The sequence below is a fragment of the Rhineura floridana genome, chromosome 4 (assembly GCF_030035675.1).
Source record: "Rhineura floridana isolate rRhiFlo1 chromosome 4, rRhiFlo1.hap2, whole genome shotgun sequence".
Lineage (NCBI taxonomy): Eukaryota > Metazoa > Chordata > Lepidosauria > Squamata > Rhineuridae > Rhineura > Rhineura floridana.
This window is the reverse complement of record NC_084483.1, coordinates 171,642,408-171,656,732: the sequence shown is the minus strand read 5'-3', so window position 1 is coordinate 171,656,732 and position 14,325 is coordinate 171,642,408. Positions and strand designations below refer to the sequence as shown.

At 40.0% G+C, this 14,325-nt stretch overlaps 1 protein-coding gene across 1 annotated transcript in view; it reads right to left on the bottom strand.

Moving 5' to 3' along the window:
• Positions 1-14,325, bottom strand: part of USH2A (usherin) — a 766,975-nt gene that overhangs the window by 308,633 nt on the left and 444,017 nt on the right. The window contains exon 37 of the mRNA XM_061626123.1: positions 6,010-6,189. Within this exon, the coding sequence (XP_061482107.1) occupies positions 6,010-6,189 (180 nt within the window). The remainder of the gene's footprint in view (positions 1-6,009; positions 6,190-14,325) is intronic.

The following is a 14,325-nucleotide window of genomic DNA, read 5'->3' as shown; positions in this document are numbered from 1 at the left end:
TGAGAGGCTATAGGATATGTGAATGGTGCATAGGCTGGTCATCTGCACTTTTCCCCCCAAACACAGTAATTCTGAATTCCTCATAGATAGGTTGCACTTTTCTGAGAATCAGGAGATCCTGGTCACATAATGATTGTTTTGATACACTAGCGAGCATATGTAGCTGAGAGGACAGTCTGCCACTACAATCATTCTTATTCCATCTCACCCACACATTCATTTGCCCATGCATCGGTGACATGAAGATTTCTGTCTCTCTGCCTGTGCTCTCTATACAGTCTGTTTCCCAGTTGTCAGCTACCTGCTTCCTGTCACTGATCACTGGTGTTCTGTCCACAAGCCTGGGCCTGGGCATACTCATCTTTGGTGAGTATGGCAAGGCCATTATCCATAGGAGCCTAGTGAGTGTCAACAGGACAGAAAAGTGTGGAGAACTAGACACATCCTGTCATCCCCCACCCCAGACTGTCATCTTGAGCTTCTGGCCTGGGGACATGCCTGTGCTCCTACTTTGATTGTTTTCTAGAGTAGCCTGAGGTCTCTTGAATTCTGATGCCTACTGGGCTGAGCTAGTCTGGAGCAGCTGAAAACACATTTTTACAAGATACACACTCTCCCTTGCACCTTCCTCATTTGGCTTTCTTCCAGACCAACAACAACAACAACAAAAGCATTCCACAATGCAACAATATTGGAATGGATAATATTCTCATACATTACTTCATGCTATTTTTGAAATCACAATTGCTATTTATTTGAGTTAATTTTAAAACTTGACTGAATGCCAATGTTTGGTTATGCTGCTGAGCTTCAATTAATGTTTATTTCTTTTTTTTTTTAAGAAAAACAACTCCTACTTAAACATTTCAGGGCAAGATTAATGGGATGAATTTATTCATTTTAAGGAAAAAGAGAGCTCAGAAAAAACTATTTCTACCTCTGCAGTATGAAATTTGTCACTAATCATTTTAAACTATGCCCTTTTATGCTTCTTCTGTCTCTTTTAGCTTTCTATGCAGTTCTTTGATGTAACGAAGACAGTTCCAGACAAGATTTCAGTTCATCTGGAAAAAAAAAGTCTTGAGGCAAAATGCAGTGTATTTAAAATTTATACACTCCATAATGCCTTTGTTCTGAACTTGAACATCATGCAAAACTTCTCGGTTTTCTTTCACCTTACAACTCTAAGATCATTTGTTTTCCTGGTTTCAGCTTATTATAATGCAACACTGAGTTTAACTGGTGGGTTCCATCATTTAACTACATGCACAGTCATGGCTGACCCTTTCTGATCAATTGCCAATCCATACAGGTTTGACTGATAAAAGAGCCAATTAGATTTAAGCAAATTAAGGGACATCACCAATGTCAACCACTTATTAAGCCAAATGCCAAATTCCATGCATACAAAACACTAATGCACCAAGTCCCATTAAGAGTTGAAATCCTAACCCCATTAGTAACTCAAGACCTCTACAGGGGAAGGGTCAAAACAAAGTTTCATATTTATAGATTCACATTTAGATTCTGTTTTTATTTTTTCTTGCTTTTCAAGAACTCTTGAACCAGCATTGAAAGACTGAAGATAGTTGATAAAAATGTAACCCTATTTTAATGAGATTCTTTTTAAAAAGTTTTTTGACTCAAAACACATGTAACACCATCCTCAAGGTTTTTAACATAACAAGAAAAGCATATTTTAAAGACTATTACATAGTAATCTTTTAAATAATTCAATTAACCCAGAACCTAAAAATGCTACTCTTCTCAATAGCTATATTATGTTGCCTCCTGTAAATAATTTTCATTAGCCTTCTGTATTTTACAGGGTTTTTTAACAATATCATTTTTATCCAACATTTTTTGTCTTAAAATTAAAAGTATTATGTTGATGTTTTTGTTTGTTTTTGCTCTTGCAAATAGAAACACACACTGTACAAAAAGTACAGCTAGCTAAGGATGCAATCCAACTTGTATTTGCACCAGGTTGGGAGAGTTGAATGTGGAGGACCTCTGGCTCAGCTGGCAGGTTCCCGGTGCCACTGGGCTCCCTTGGGCTCTGCTGACAGAAGCCCCTAGTCTTGGCTGAGCCATGGCATCACTGGGACCCTGCGGCCCAGCTGGGGATCCGCCGGGGATGGCCTGAAAGCAGGGTGTTCCAGGGACATGGCAGAGGAGGAATTGGAGAGGACCTATGCTTCATTCTCCTCACATTTGGGGCACTCCCTCGGGTCCTGATCCATTCAAAATTTCCACTGGGCAATAGGTTGGCAGAGTAAAATAATTAAAATAATACCTAGTATAGGTATTCGTGGGAGCCACCTTTTGCTTTTCCAACCCCCATGCATGGCTCCTGACCTCACTGGCATTCAGCCGGCCCAGCAGCTCCTGAACAAGGAGTGGATGCTGCAGAGCTTCTTGCCAGCTCCTTCACTGGCCTCCCCCCCGTCAGCCCCTCATGATTTGGATTGCTCTGCCTGAGATGTTATTAAGTATATCAACAAGTTACATTTGATTTCGGTAAACTTAGTTAATTAACAGATCAATATAGTTTTACACCGAGAGTACATTTAAGACAATAATTTCTCTTTTTTCTCTTGAAATGATGTGATTAAATTAAATAAGAAAATCATTTGTTCTTTCAAAAGTCATGTCAAATATACTGTTGTCCAAACAAAGGACTATTCATTGAATGTTCAAAACAAAAACAGTGAGTATCATTCCATGGGGGCCAGCTTCAAATAAAATAAATAAACCAATTTTTTCACAGGGAAATGAATTGATTGATCCTAGTAATCAATGTATGCTTTCAGTTCAAACCTCTACATATTTCTCAATTCCCATTCTTTATTAACTGATATTACACTTTGTGATTTAGACACCTGCTAGAGTACATTAAAATATAGTTCCAAAAAGTAGTCTCCTTTTGGAAAAGAATCTGCACAACCCTATGTTTTGTAGGGTACAGTATTCAGAGCTTGGAAGATTACTTTTAAAAAAGAATAAATTACAATTACTGTTACATGGCCCCAAAAAGGAATAAATGACCATTGCAACTACAATTGTTTTGAAAGGAATTGATTACTTTACTATTACTCAAAGGCAATCACTACAATTACATTTAATTTACTTAAAAAAAATAGAGTACCTATAAGGTGCTGGCCTTGGCTGCTGCACACCTTAAACAACATTAAAAATAAACACACACACACACAGGTAGTAGAATAATTCTTTTTATCCATAAGATAGCAGTTGTGGTCTCCCCGCTGGTAAGGGAGGCAGGGAGGGAGACAGAGGCCACTACTCAGATCTTTGCATGTCAAACCAAGTGCAACCTCACACACACACACACACTCAGCCAGCCAGCATAATATTTCTCACTCAACCACCTCCCGGACACTGCCCTGCCACCAACTAAGGGGCACCCACCCAAGCAAGCATTTTCCCAAGATGCAAAAAGGTTAAAATACTGCAAATGCAGCACAGTAGCCAGGGAGGGCGGTAGAGGCCACTTTGTGTGCCAAGTGCAAACACAGTATTCACACACACACAAACACATGTTGTCATCTTTCACCTCCACAGTTCTTTGTCTCCATTCTGCTGCTGCCTCCTTCTCTTCCTTTATCCATGTTCTTGCCCTCCAGCTTCTTTCCCCCTCCACTCCATTCTTCTCCACCACCATCCATTTTTTAAACAATTGTTTTCTCTACTCTACCCCCATCTCGCTCTCCACTTCCTCCCTCGTCGCCTCCTACTCACCCACAGAGCATGAGGGAAGAGCAATGATGCACAGAAGCCCAGTTTGATGCACATGATTTTTATCCACAAATCAGAGGAGCAGAAGACTTCCCCTGTTCCCCCCCAAGTGTTGCCCAAAAGTAATGGTGGAAACATTACAATTACTCCTCAAAAGTAATAAAATTACTCCTTGTTCTATCACAATCAAAATGTAAAGGAATTACCCATTCATTCATCAAAAAGTAATAAATTACAAGTAATTCATTTTTTGTAACTAATTACTTCCAAGCTCTGACAGTATTACACACCTCCTTCAATTAAGTGAATAATCTGATAAATTTATTTTAGCAATTGATTGCTACAGTTGCATTTTGCCCTTAAGTGGGAACAAATGGGGTCAAGGAGAGAGAAAGCAGGAGTAAAATGGATCCAGTAGGGTTGGGCCAGCAGACTGGAATTGTTTTAGTCTACACCAATGTTAGCCAGACTATAGAAGGAAATTGGTAAGCAGCCATCTCATGCAGGGAAGAGTATTTCTTACAGACCATACTTTGGTTGTCTGGTATAAGGGATGCATTTTGTGGCAAGAACAAAGGCATAAGATAAAGAAAGGGTCTCTGCTTCCCTAGAACATTTTCAAGAGATGTTATTGAAGAAGCCTGAATAAATTGAAGGAGTAAACAATCATTTGAAGTAATTTGAGAAAATATATACTGAAAGAATGTGTTAGGTGTCTGTGTTCATCACTGCAAGTACAAGGGTCAAGAATACCAGTCTCAGAAGTCTCAACTTTTGGCCACCAAGGAAGAATTCCGGATGACCAAATGGCTGCAAATGATATTGTAATCACTACATATTGATTCAGTAAGTGAAGTCCAGCATGTAACACTATGAACTGTGTTCTTGTGCTTTTTGGCACAACCTATAAATCAAGTTAACATCCTGGTCAGGAGGGCCAGCTCCTGGCTGGTGTTACAGAAACAATGGCATAGGTGTGGGAACAAAGCTAAAAGAATGATTCTGAGTGAAGAATGTTTGTCTTTCAAAAAGAGAACCAGCACATACCCAAATATCCTCAAAAGTTGGCCTTAAAGTGGAAATCTTCAGATCACCTTCCATTAAGCTAGCAAGTCTGATGAATTCCTCTTACTACAGAGTGTTACAGTTTACTATTTCATTTAAAAATGTGGCATTAGGGCCTAGAGTGTTAATGCGCTCAAACAAAATTATTATAATAAAACATAATAGCAAGGTAAATATGGATTATAGGATGTCCTGTATCAGTGCTTTTCTCATATGTGCTGGTTCATTTATTATTCATTTCAGTACGAATCACAGTCCACTGGACAACAGGATGGAAAATTTCTTTAATAACTTTCAGTGCTAATTTAATTCTACTTAAACACACATAGTCTAGTGAATGCCACATGCTTTTCAGCATGATTTTATGTGTAAATCAGGATAATATGTTTTCAGATCATTAAGTAAAAGAAAGCATGAACTAAAACCTATTTAATCAATGAGGTATTGCTTTTAAAGTACCACAAGGTCATAAAAAAGATAATTTCAAAGCTATAAGTTTCCTAATTGTAATCAACAACAATCAAATGATGAAAGAAACTATATCATAATTCCTAGAATAAATTGGCATTAATATTAAATATATACCTACCTTTAAATAAAGATGCTCTGCTTTTTTCTTTAGTAAGTCTCTCTCCCTCTCCACCCCCCTCACACACAAACACAATCCTATCCATCACACATTGTAACCACCATTCCAGAGAAATGCCAAAGAAATTTTTTTAAAACAGCATCTCTGCTTCCCCCCCCCCCAAAAAAAAACCCAGGAGGAGTATGCAGTAGGGAGGGTGGTTTGTGTCTGGTTGCAGTGTGGGGTGAGTGGTGCCTGTGACAGTTTGTCTAGTTTCCAAAATGGTTGGCAATCTTTCTAAACAGAAAGAACAAGGGTAAGTGGTCAGTAGTAGCATAACTGCACACCACCTTTAAATATATAATTGTGGCCATAAAATGCTTTCAAGGAAATGTTTGTGTGCTATACTTGTGACATTTACAAAAAGAACATTTCATCATACTTATGCCATACTACTGAACATCAGAAATGCAAATGTTGTAACCAAAAAATAGGGGGAAGGCTTCAGGGCAGAGGGAAATAGGGGAGATGGGAAGGGGTGGGGAGGGAAAAAAGGATTATACTGTTTTGTTATAATAATGTAAAAACTCTAATAAACTACAGATAAAAAGAATGCTTACCCCAAGGAGGTGCGGCAATTGTTACATGATCACTCATGACATAGCCTTGGCTATTGGAAGCATTCACTTGTACTGTGTAGTTTGAAAATGGAATTAATCCTCCAATGGGCACCCAGATATTTGCTTCTTTACTGATTTGTAAAATTTGTGTCCCATTAAAAATAACATAATTGCCATTAGCTGGAAAAGAAAGAGAGCAAAAGCTGAAAATTTCACCTGGTGTTAAAGCTCCTTCATGTAAAAACGTAACTGGTTGCAATATTTCTCCAAATTAAAGCACATGACCATGAACAAAAAGTTGTATGTCACAAAGTAAATATATAGTTCAAAGATTGCCATATGAAACAGGGATGGACAAGTGAAAATCGCAAGGTGGGTAAGGGATGGGGGAGAATATTCGCTAAATTGGATTTATTACTGGATTTTGACATAATCCAACAATCTGCATTGTTTTGGACTGGCATTGATTTCTTGCGGCAGGTCGCAGCTGTCATCAGCATGGTTTTTTTAAATTAAAAAAAATCTGCTCCAAATTTTATGTTATTGTCTTTATAAATTTTATAGCACAGTTGGGAGGAGAGCCTGGCTGTGAGTCCAGAGTCTGTGAGTTCAAATCCCCACTCTTGTATCCTGGGTGTCAAGGGCCAGCTAAAGATCACCCCCACAGAGAGTGGCTCAGGGGTTATGTGCCCTGCCACCTGTGCAGCCGTGGGCAAGCTGCATAGTCCCAAGGAGCCCAGTTGCCCCCCAGCTGGCAGTTGTGGACAAGGAAGGGGCTGGCTTGTGCAGCTGTGGCAAGCTGAGCAGGCCCTAGCCAGCTGGGGAGGACTAGCTTCAGAGGGAGGCAATGGTAAACCCCCTCTGAATACCATGAAAACCCTATTCATAGGGTAGCCATAAGTCAGGATCAACTTGAAGACAGTCCATTTCCATTTTCAAGCTGATGCATTCTTAACTTCTGTCTAGGTGATAACAATCTCCATTAACAACCAAAATACTGTAAAACAACAGAATAGCGAAACAGAGAGAGCAGTTCTTGTAAAGCAGCACAGCAGTTAGCCTGAGGCAAGAGACAGAATTAATGGGTGATTAGCTGCTTAATTGATATTTAAATAGAAGAAAAATCGGTGGAACAAGTGCCTACAGCATAAGCATTTTCATTTCGTTAACAATTACGGCATTTTTTTCGCTGGCAAAAAAACGTGAATTGGCCATTGTGAAAACAGTCAGGAACAAAAAAAGTGGTGGATCAGTACTGAAAGCCAGGCTGTTGGAATTCAAATGGATAAGAACCATTTCCCAAACTCCATCCCTAATGGGTATGTTAATCACTGAAAAATCACAAAGTGTGTCTGACTCCGCACAGGTGAGAATCTGTTGATGGGAAAGGTCTTAATTGTCCTAGCTGAGAGGTAGGGAGTGAGCATTTACATCGCCCCAAGTGAGAAATGGTACTTTCTCTTGTTATTGGATTGTTTTATTCTGCAGACCTATTTTTCTGTACATGACTATTGGTTAGTTGCATATTTGAGTGTTTTATTGAAGTGCAAATTGAGCTGATGAAGTAATGTGTAAAGGGAGTGTGATTGCTGAGTGATTGGGTTTTTGGGGTTGTGTATTTAAATTGGTTTTCTGTAGGGTCAATGTGTATGTGAATGATTTTGGTGATAGTATTATTACATGGGCTTTGAAAAATATTTATTAGATTTTCTAGATGATATATACTGTAATTACATTACATTTTGATGTTGTATCATGATCTATTCCAGTGTTTCATATATGGTTTGCTTTTATGGTTGTTATTTATTGGATTTGTGTATAGTTTTGAGATTTATTGTTGCTTAATTTTGTTACTTTATATGTGGAAGTAGGAGTAGTAGTGGAAGAAGGAATAGTAGTAGTCAATGCAGGCTTGTCCACCACGGCTACTGGGGCACAGCCTCCCAAAGAGAATGTCAAGCAATTTTTTTAAAATTCCCCTTCCCCAAACTCTCAAAGCCACACATTATTTCCTGCCCCACAGACATTTTATACTTCTATGAACTTCCAGAGGCATGGGGAGGCATTTTTCTGACCCATCGGGCCTCTGCACCACTTAGCCAATCCAAATCCAGAAGTACAGATATGGCAAAGAGTTCCCTTCCATGTGTCTCCAAGCAGAAAAGTTACTTGGAGGGGAGGGTCTGCCTATGTTCCATCTCCTGCTGGGAAGGCTGCTACTCCATCCCTCCATCTGAGGGCTATACAGCAGCCTCAGTATAGAACTTAGTAGGGCTGCTCTGAAGTCCAGTCTGAGCATGCTCAGCGCTAATTCCTTGAAGGCCATACCCAAACAGCCTTAACTAGGCCCCAGGACTGTGTTTGCCTTCTTTGATAATCTGACTGCCTATTTTTATTTTATTTGAATTTTTATTTTGCTGAACTGCCTATTGTGAATGAGCACCACTGAACACACTGTAAGTACAATTAATGTGCTTTGTACAATTTTGTAAAATTAGACTGTATTGTTTTTATTGTATTATTGTATTTTATCATATTGTGTTTTAACTGTTATATGTACGTCGCCTAGAGTGGCCATCGGTCAGATAGGCGACACAGAAATTAAATTATTATTATTATTATTATTAGATTGATTTACAATATGTTGCTACTTAAGCAAATGAATCTACCTGTTGGAAAAAACAAAGTTGGCCTGTCCAAGACGCATGTGTTCAGCCTGCTATGCTTAAACTACTGCACTTAAGGAAGGGTGTGCATGGCCAATTAAAAACATACAACACACCTAGAAATTTGCTAGAATATATTTCATCTCCCATTGTTCTATCTTGGGCAAACTGAGACACTCCTCGTGTCCACCGGAGACTATTCTGCAGAATAGTCAGTGCCATTATTCCACAATTGTTTTTGGAGTATTTTTAGTGTAAATTATGCAAAGTGTTGCTGTATTTCACACATTCACAGAAACAGAAGCAAAAGAAAATAATTTACCATAGGAAACTTCACTAAAATTGCAAAGTAAATCAAACATATTTAAAATGTATATCTGAACTATATCAACTATCTTAACATTGCTGCTTCCTCCCAGCTAAAATAAGATCAGCATAGCACATGTCTTGTTTCTGTTGTCTGGGCTGATTGTAGGTGTTGCCACCATTCATCATATGCTCAGAGGCATGTTACCAGATTCTTCCAAGCTACACAGGAAGTGGATTGGACTGTGAAAGACCAACCAAAATTGTGTTTGCATTGTGACAAATTTGTATGGCAGTACAATGTCTCAGAGAGGACGTCAGGTCTCCTGCTCCCCTGGTGCATTCACTAGAGCTGCCCAATTTCCCTGCTTTTTAAAGTTGGATAGAAATATCTGTTGGCTGTAGGTATGTTCTGACCTTTAAAACCCTATATGGTTTCAGCCCAGTCTATCTGAAGGAGCGCCTCCAACATCATCAGGGATGCTGCTCAACAAGATCAGCCTCAAAAGGCCTCTCTATCCCACCAGTTAAAACAGCTAGACTGGTGAGAACTAGGGAGAGGGCTTTTTCAATTGTGGCCCCCACTTTGTGGAATTCCCTCCCAAATGATCTCCGCCATGCCCCCTCTATGATGAGCTTCCACCGGGCCTTGAAGACCTGGCTCTTCAGGCAGGCTTTTGGGGTGGGTTAAGTTTTATTATTATTGTTGAGATTTTTAATGTTTTAATGTATTTGTATGTTTTTATTTTGTACATCGCCCAGAGTGGCTGGACAACCAGCCAGATGGGCAACTAATAAATTTAATAAATAAATAAATGTTCTTAAACTGCAAGGTGGTTTTTTTTGCCTATTAGTGGATTTCTCTGCTTTTTAATCCGGGAGGTAAGAAATGGGATTCTATGCAAGTTTGCTGAGAATGGATTGATCATTTGCATGCTTACTGAGTCCAATGGGATTTACTCCCCTGCAATCATGCTTAGGATAGGTGAAACGAGGATGAGGGAGGGCAGGAGGGAGAGAAAGGAGGGGGAAGGGTGAGCAGAGGTGAGGAGGGGGATCAGGTGGAAGGGGGAGGGGATGAGGAGGACAGGTTTGATCATTTGCATGCTTATTGAATTCAATGGGATTCACTCCTGTGCAATCATGCTTAGGATAGGTGAAACTGACCATGGGAGGAGGAAGAGAAGGGAAAGGGGAGGAGGGCTATAGAGGGGAAGGGGAGGCGGGAAAGGGGAAAGGAGAAAGGGGGAAGGAGGGGGAGAGGGAAGGGAAGGGAAAGACAGGTTTGATCACTCGTATGCTTATTGAGTTCAATGGGATTTACTCCCATTCAATCATGCTTAGGATAGGTAAAACTGACCACAGGGGAGGAAGAGAAGGGGGAGGGAGAGAGGGCTGGAGTGGGGAGGGGAGGAGGAGGGGAGAGGAGAGGGGTAAAAGGAAGAGAGGAGGAGGGGAGAGGAGAGGAGGAGGGCAGGTTTGAATATTTGCTTGGGATTTACTCCTGTGCAATCAGGATAGATGAAACTGATTTGGGAGAGGAGGAGGGAAAGAAGGAGAGGGAGAGGGATGGATGTGGAGGGGAAAGGGGAAGGAGTAGGGGGAGGAGATTGCGTGGGTGGGCAATGGGAAGAGTTTTTCTAAAGGAAAACATTGTTAACAGTATCATTATTTGTCAGGGTTTCCCCCACCTTTCTGTTCTACAGTAGACACATGTAGTCTTCCACCCAAATTTAAACCAAAGCTGTCACTGGCCAAATCAACACCAGACCTTTATTTCACTTTAGACAGTCATGGCTTCTCCCAAAGAATCCTGGGAAGTGTAGTTAGTGAAGGGTGCTGAGAGTTGCTAGGAGATGCCCTGTTTCCGTCACAGAGCTTCAATCAGAGCAGCTGACTGTTAAACCACTCTGGCCACTGGAGCTCTCTCAGAGGAAGAGGATTCTTCTCTCAGTATCCTTCACAAACTACACTTCCCAGGATTCTCTGAGAAAAGCCATGACTGACTCACGTGAAATCAAAGTCTGGTGTGGGTGTAGCCCCCTGATTAGCCAAGCCAAACAGCTGATAGTCTGGCTATTAGAACACTGACAGTTGGTTCTTACTGAGCATGTCTGCGCTATCATAGACTTCAGTGTTAATGTTCTTAAATTAATTAAATTCATTTTTTAAACTTTTAAACTGCAGAAGACGAAGATGAGAGTATGAGTCACGGTCAGTAATAAGATTACATGTACTCTGGGAACATGAATGATTTTTAATTAATTTCAACAAATTATGAGACCACTGACAGAAAAAAGTCCAACAGGGGTCTGGATTATTTTACTCATGTTTTAGACTTTGAACTTTGGATTCTCTCTTAGTGTTTTGTGTACCGCCATGAAAACTTAAAGGGTTGTTAAGCAAGTGTTTCTGAGTTGAGAACTATAAGTTTTGTAAGATTTTGTTTTGAAACGAGCTTATCGGAAGCAGCAGAATGGCATGGGGGTATGTTCAATTTAACATTGCGGAATGTGAAAAATCCATGCTGGCTATAGGCTGTATAATTTCCCACTCTGTGTTCAGTTTGAAAGATCTACTTTCAGCTACATAACAAATATTAGTATTTATGTTTTTAAATGTTGCTGAGAAAAAGCTATCAGCAAAGCAACACTTTGCTCTGATGCGTAGATAACAACATTAATACACAGTAATTATATAATTAGTTGTAACATTAAGTTCTAGTTATGGCAGAATGATTACTTGGCAATTATGAGAAGTATATAATTACTCAATAATTATGAGAAGTATGTAATTACATAACCATTTTATTCAGCTTCCCCCAAAACCGAACTTGCACATTTATAATGAGTTAGGCAATGCCGGAGTTCAAATTGCTCACTGCTTCAAATTCAAACTGAGGAGAGGGTGACAGAATAACATGAATTATGCACAGAACAAAGGTTTCTTATCCAAGCAATTTGCACTACTGGCAACTAAAATATTAGGAAAATCTTAGCCCCTCCCCCGCTTTCTTTAAGAATGCAGGTCCTCAAATTACTCATGCTGGCAGTGACACGCAGTATGCAGTTTTGCCACTTTGCACTGCATAAACTTGACTTTCAGTGGGCTGGAAAATGCAGCCACATTGGTTCAGCCTGAAAGGAAGTGTGACACTGATAAGCATTTCATATCATTCGATGGCATTCCTGACTAGTTTGCCTCAGCCTGGATCCTATTTGTGAGTATAAGTGGGTAGTGCATTCCTCTTTCCATTTTTCATATGTGTCCGTTTCCCCACCTTACTCGCAATTCTAAACACAGTAGTTTGACAACAAAAATGTGCCTCATGCCTATATGAACAATAGCTTGGGATACTGGTAAATTTCAAGGGCAGTTGTTGTCCCTCCTGCACAATGGCTTATGCTGAGGTAACTATTTATCCTATTTGTTTCAGCCCTTCCCTTTTCTGACAGGATCTTCAACCAGGATGTTTTCATCAACCCCTTACCATCAAATCCATTCAGCAAGGACATATCTGTGAAAAAAGGGTAGCCAAAATTTTCTTCCAGAACCAACCTGCCCTCATAGACAGCCAGCAGAAAGTTGTAAGCAGGCAGTCCTTATTTCAGGACTAATTCATACAATCACCTCACTTCTGTTGCAGCTACAGCCTTCAAACAGATAACTTAGATGACTTTAACAGGGGGATCAGATAATTTCATGGAGGATAAGCTTGTCAATGGCCACTAGTAATAAAGACTAAATGTGACCTCCAGGCTTAGAGGGAGTAGTTGTTGGTAAGCAACAGCAAGGAAGGGCTACTACCTTCATGTTATGTTTGTGGGCTTTCCATTAGACATCTGGTTGGCCATGGTGGGAACAGGATGCTGGATTAGACAAGCCTTTGGCCTGGGCCATTAGATCTCTTTTTATCTTTACAGAGTTATGCTAGAATCCAGTATCGGTGCATAGCAGAAGTACAGACAACGCTGTCCTTCCACGGGCTGAGGTGGTAGAATAACAGCATGGGCGGACAAAGCCACAGCTGCAGCAGGACGAGGTGGCCATATGAATCAATCCTAATACAAGCAGCAAATATAAAATGAATGTTAGTCTCTATAGAATTTTGGCATTTTTTTTTAAAGTCACTAAATGCAGGCAGTATTGAAGGAAGCCAAAGTACAAATAGCTCTGACCCATTTTGGTCTTTCAAATAGCAGCAATATCTAGTTACAATTTATATAATGCATCTAGCTGCTGTTAAGTAGTACACCACTGAAACTATGTCTTTTCCTTAAATTAAATGAAGAACAGACTTTAAAAGCCTTCCATTTCAAGACATTTAAAATGACCCATATATTAGCACTTCTTTACTCTTCCTTCTCAAATGTCCTTAGTCAAATGGCTTAGTCAAATGTCCTCCTGTTCAAGCATAAAGTACAGAGCTGGCAGCATGGGGGGTGAAAAGATGGTTTTATCCGCCCTGCTCCATTTTTACTGCAGAGCGTGCCCCTGTTTAAATATTAAAAGAGCAGGTATGGGTATACAAGCTCATTCTAAACTTTTCTGTGCCAGCAAATAGAATCTTAAACTGAGAGTTTAGGATGACAGCACAGGGCAATAATAACTGGGGGGCCAGGATAATTTAAAACATGGGAAGTATTTTAGGGTCCCTAGGCTGGCAACAGAGCCAGCAAGGAAATGCCAGGACCCAAAGGTAACTCTCCTCAATCTTGCACCATCTTTTGTTAATTACATCATCATTGTAGCACTCCAAGAAATTCACACACAGCAAAAGTTCCATGCTCCTAACAAAGGTTTTCCTTTGAAGCAGTGATCCATGATATCTGATCCTTTGGACTGACTGCTTTCTTTGACAGCCTGGGCCAGCCTACAATTGTGTTCACAAAGATCAGTTTTTGTAAGTAGCACTAACAAACTGACAAGGAACTGCCATGGACAGCAATGAACTGGGAAGATGAAGGCAGGATTTCTATTTCTTATGCTTCCTACAACCTGTAGATCATGCAACTTCTTTTTATATATAAAATAATAATAATAATACTTTTATCTCATAGATTCACAATTCCTGCTGAGAAGAAGAAGGTGAAAAGAAATGACTCAAGTGCATTTAGGGGCTTGTTCAACACAAGGAGGTTCACAAAGGAGATGTATTATAGTCCAGAAAAGTCTGCAGGCTATCATATCCCCTGCTGTGTGAGCAAAGGTGGGAATGTACAATCCATAGATACAGAAAAGCTCATTTAGAAAACAACCCACACCATTCGGCTGTTTTTAAGTATGAGTCAAGCACAATTTTATGTGCCTTGTTAGAAGGAAAAATAATGAACTTGCACTGAGT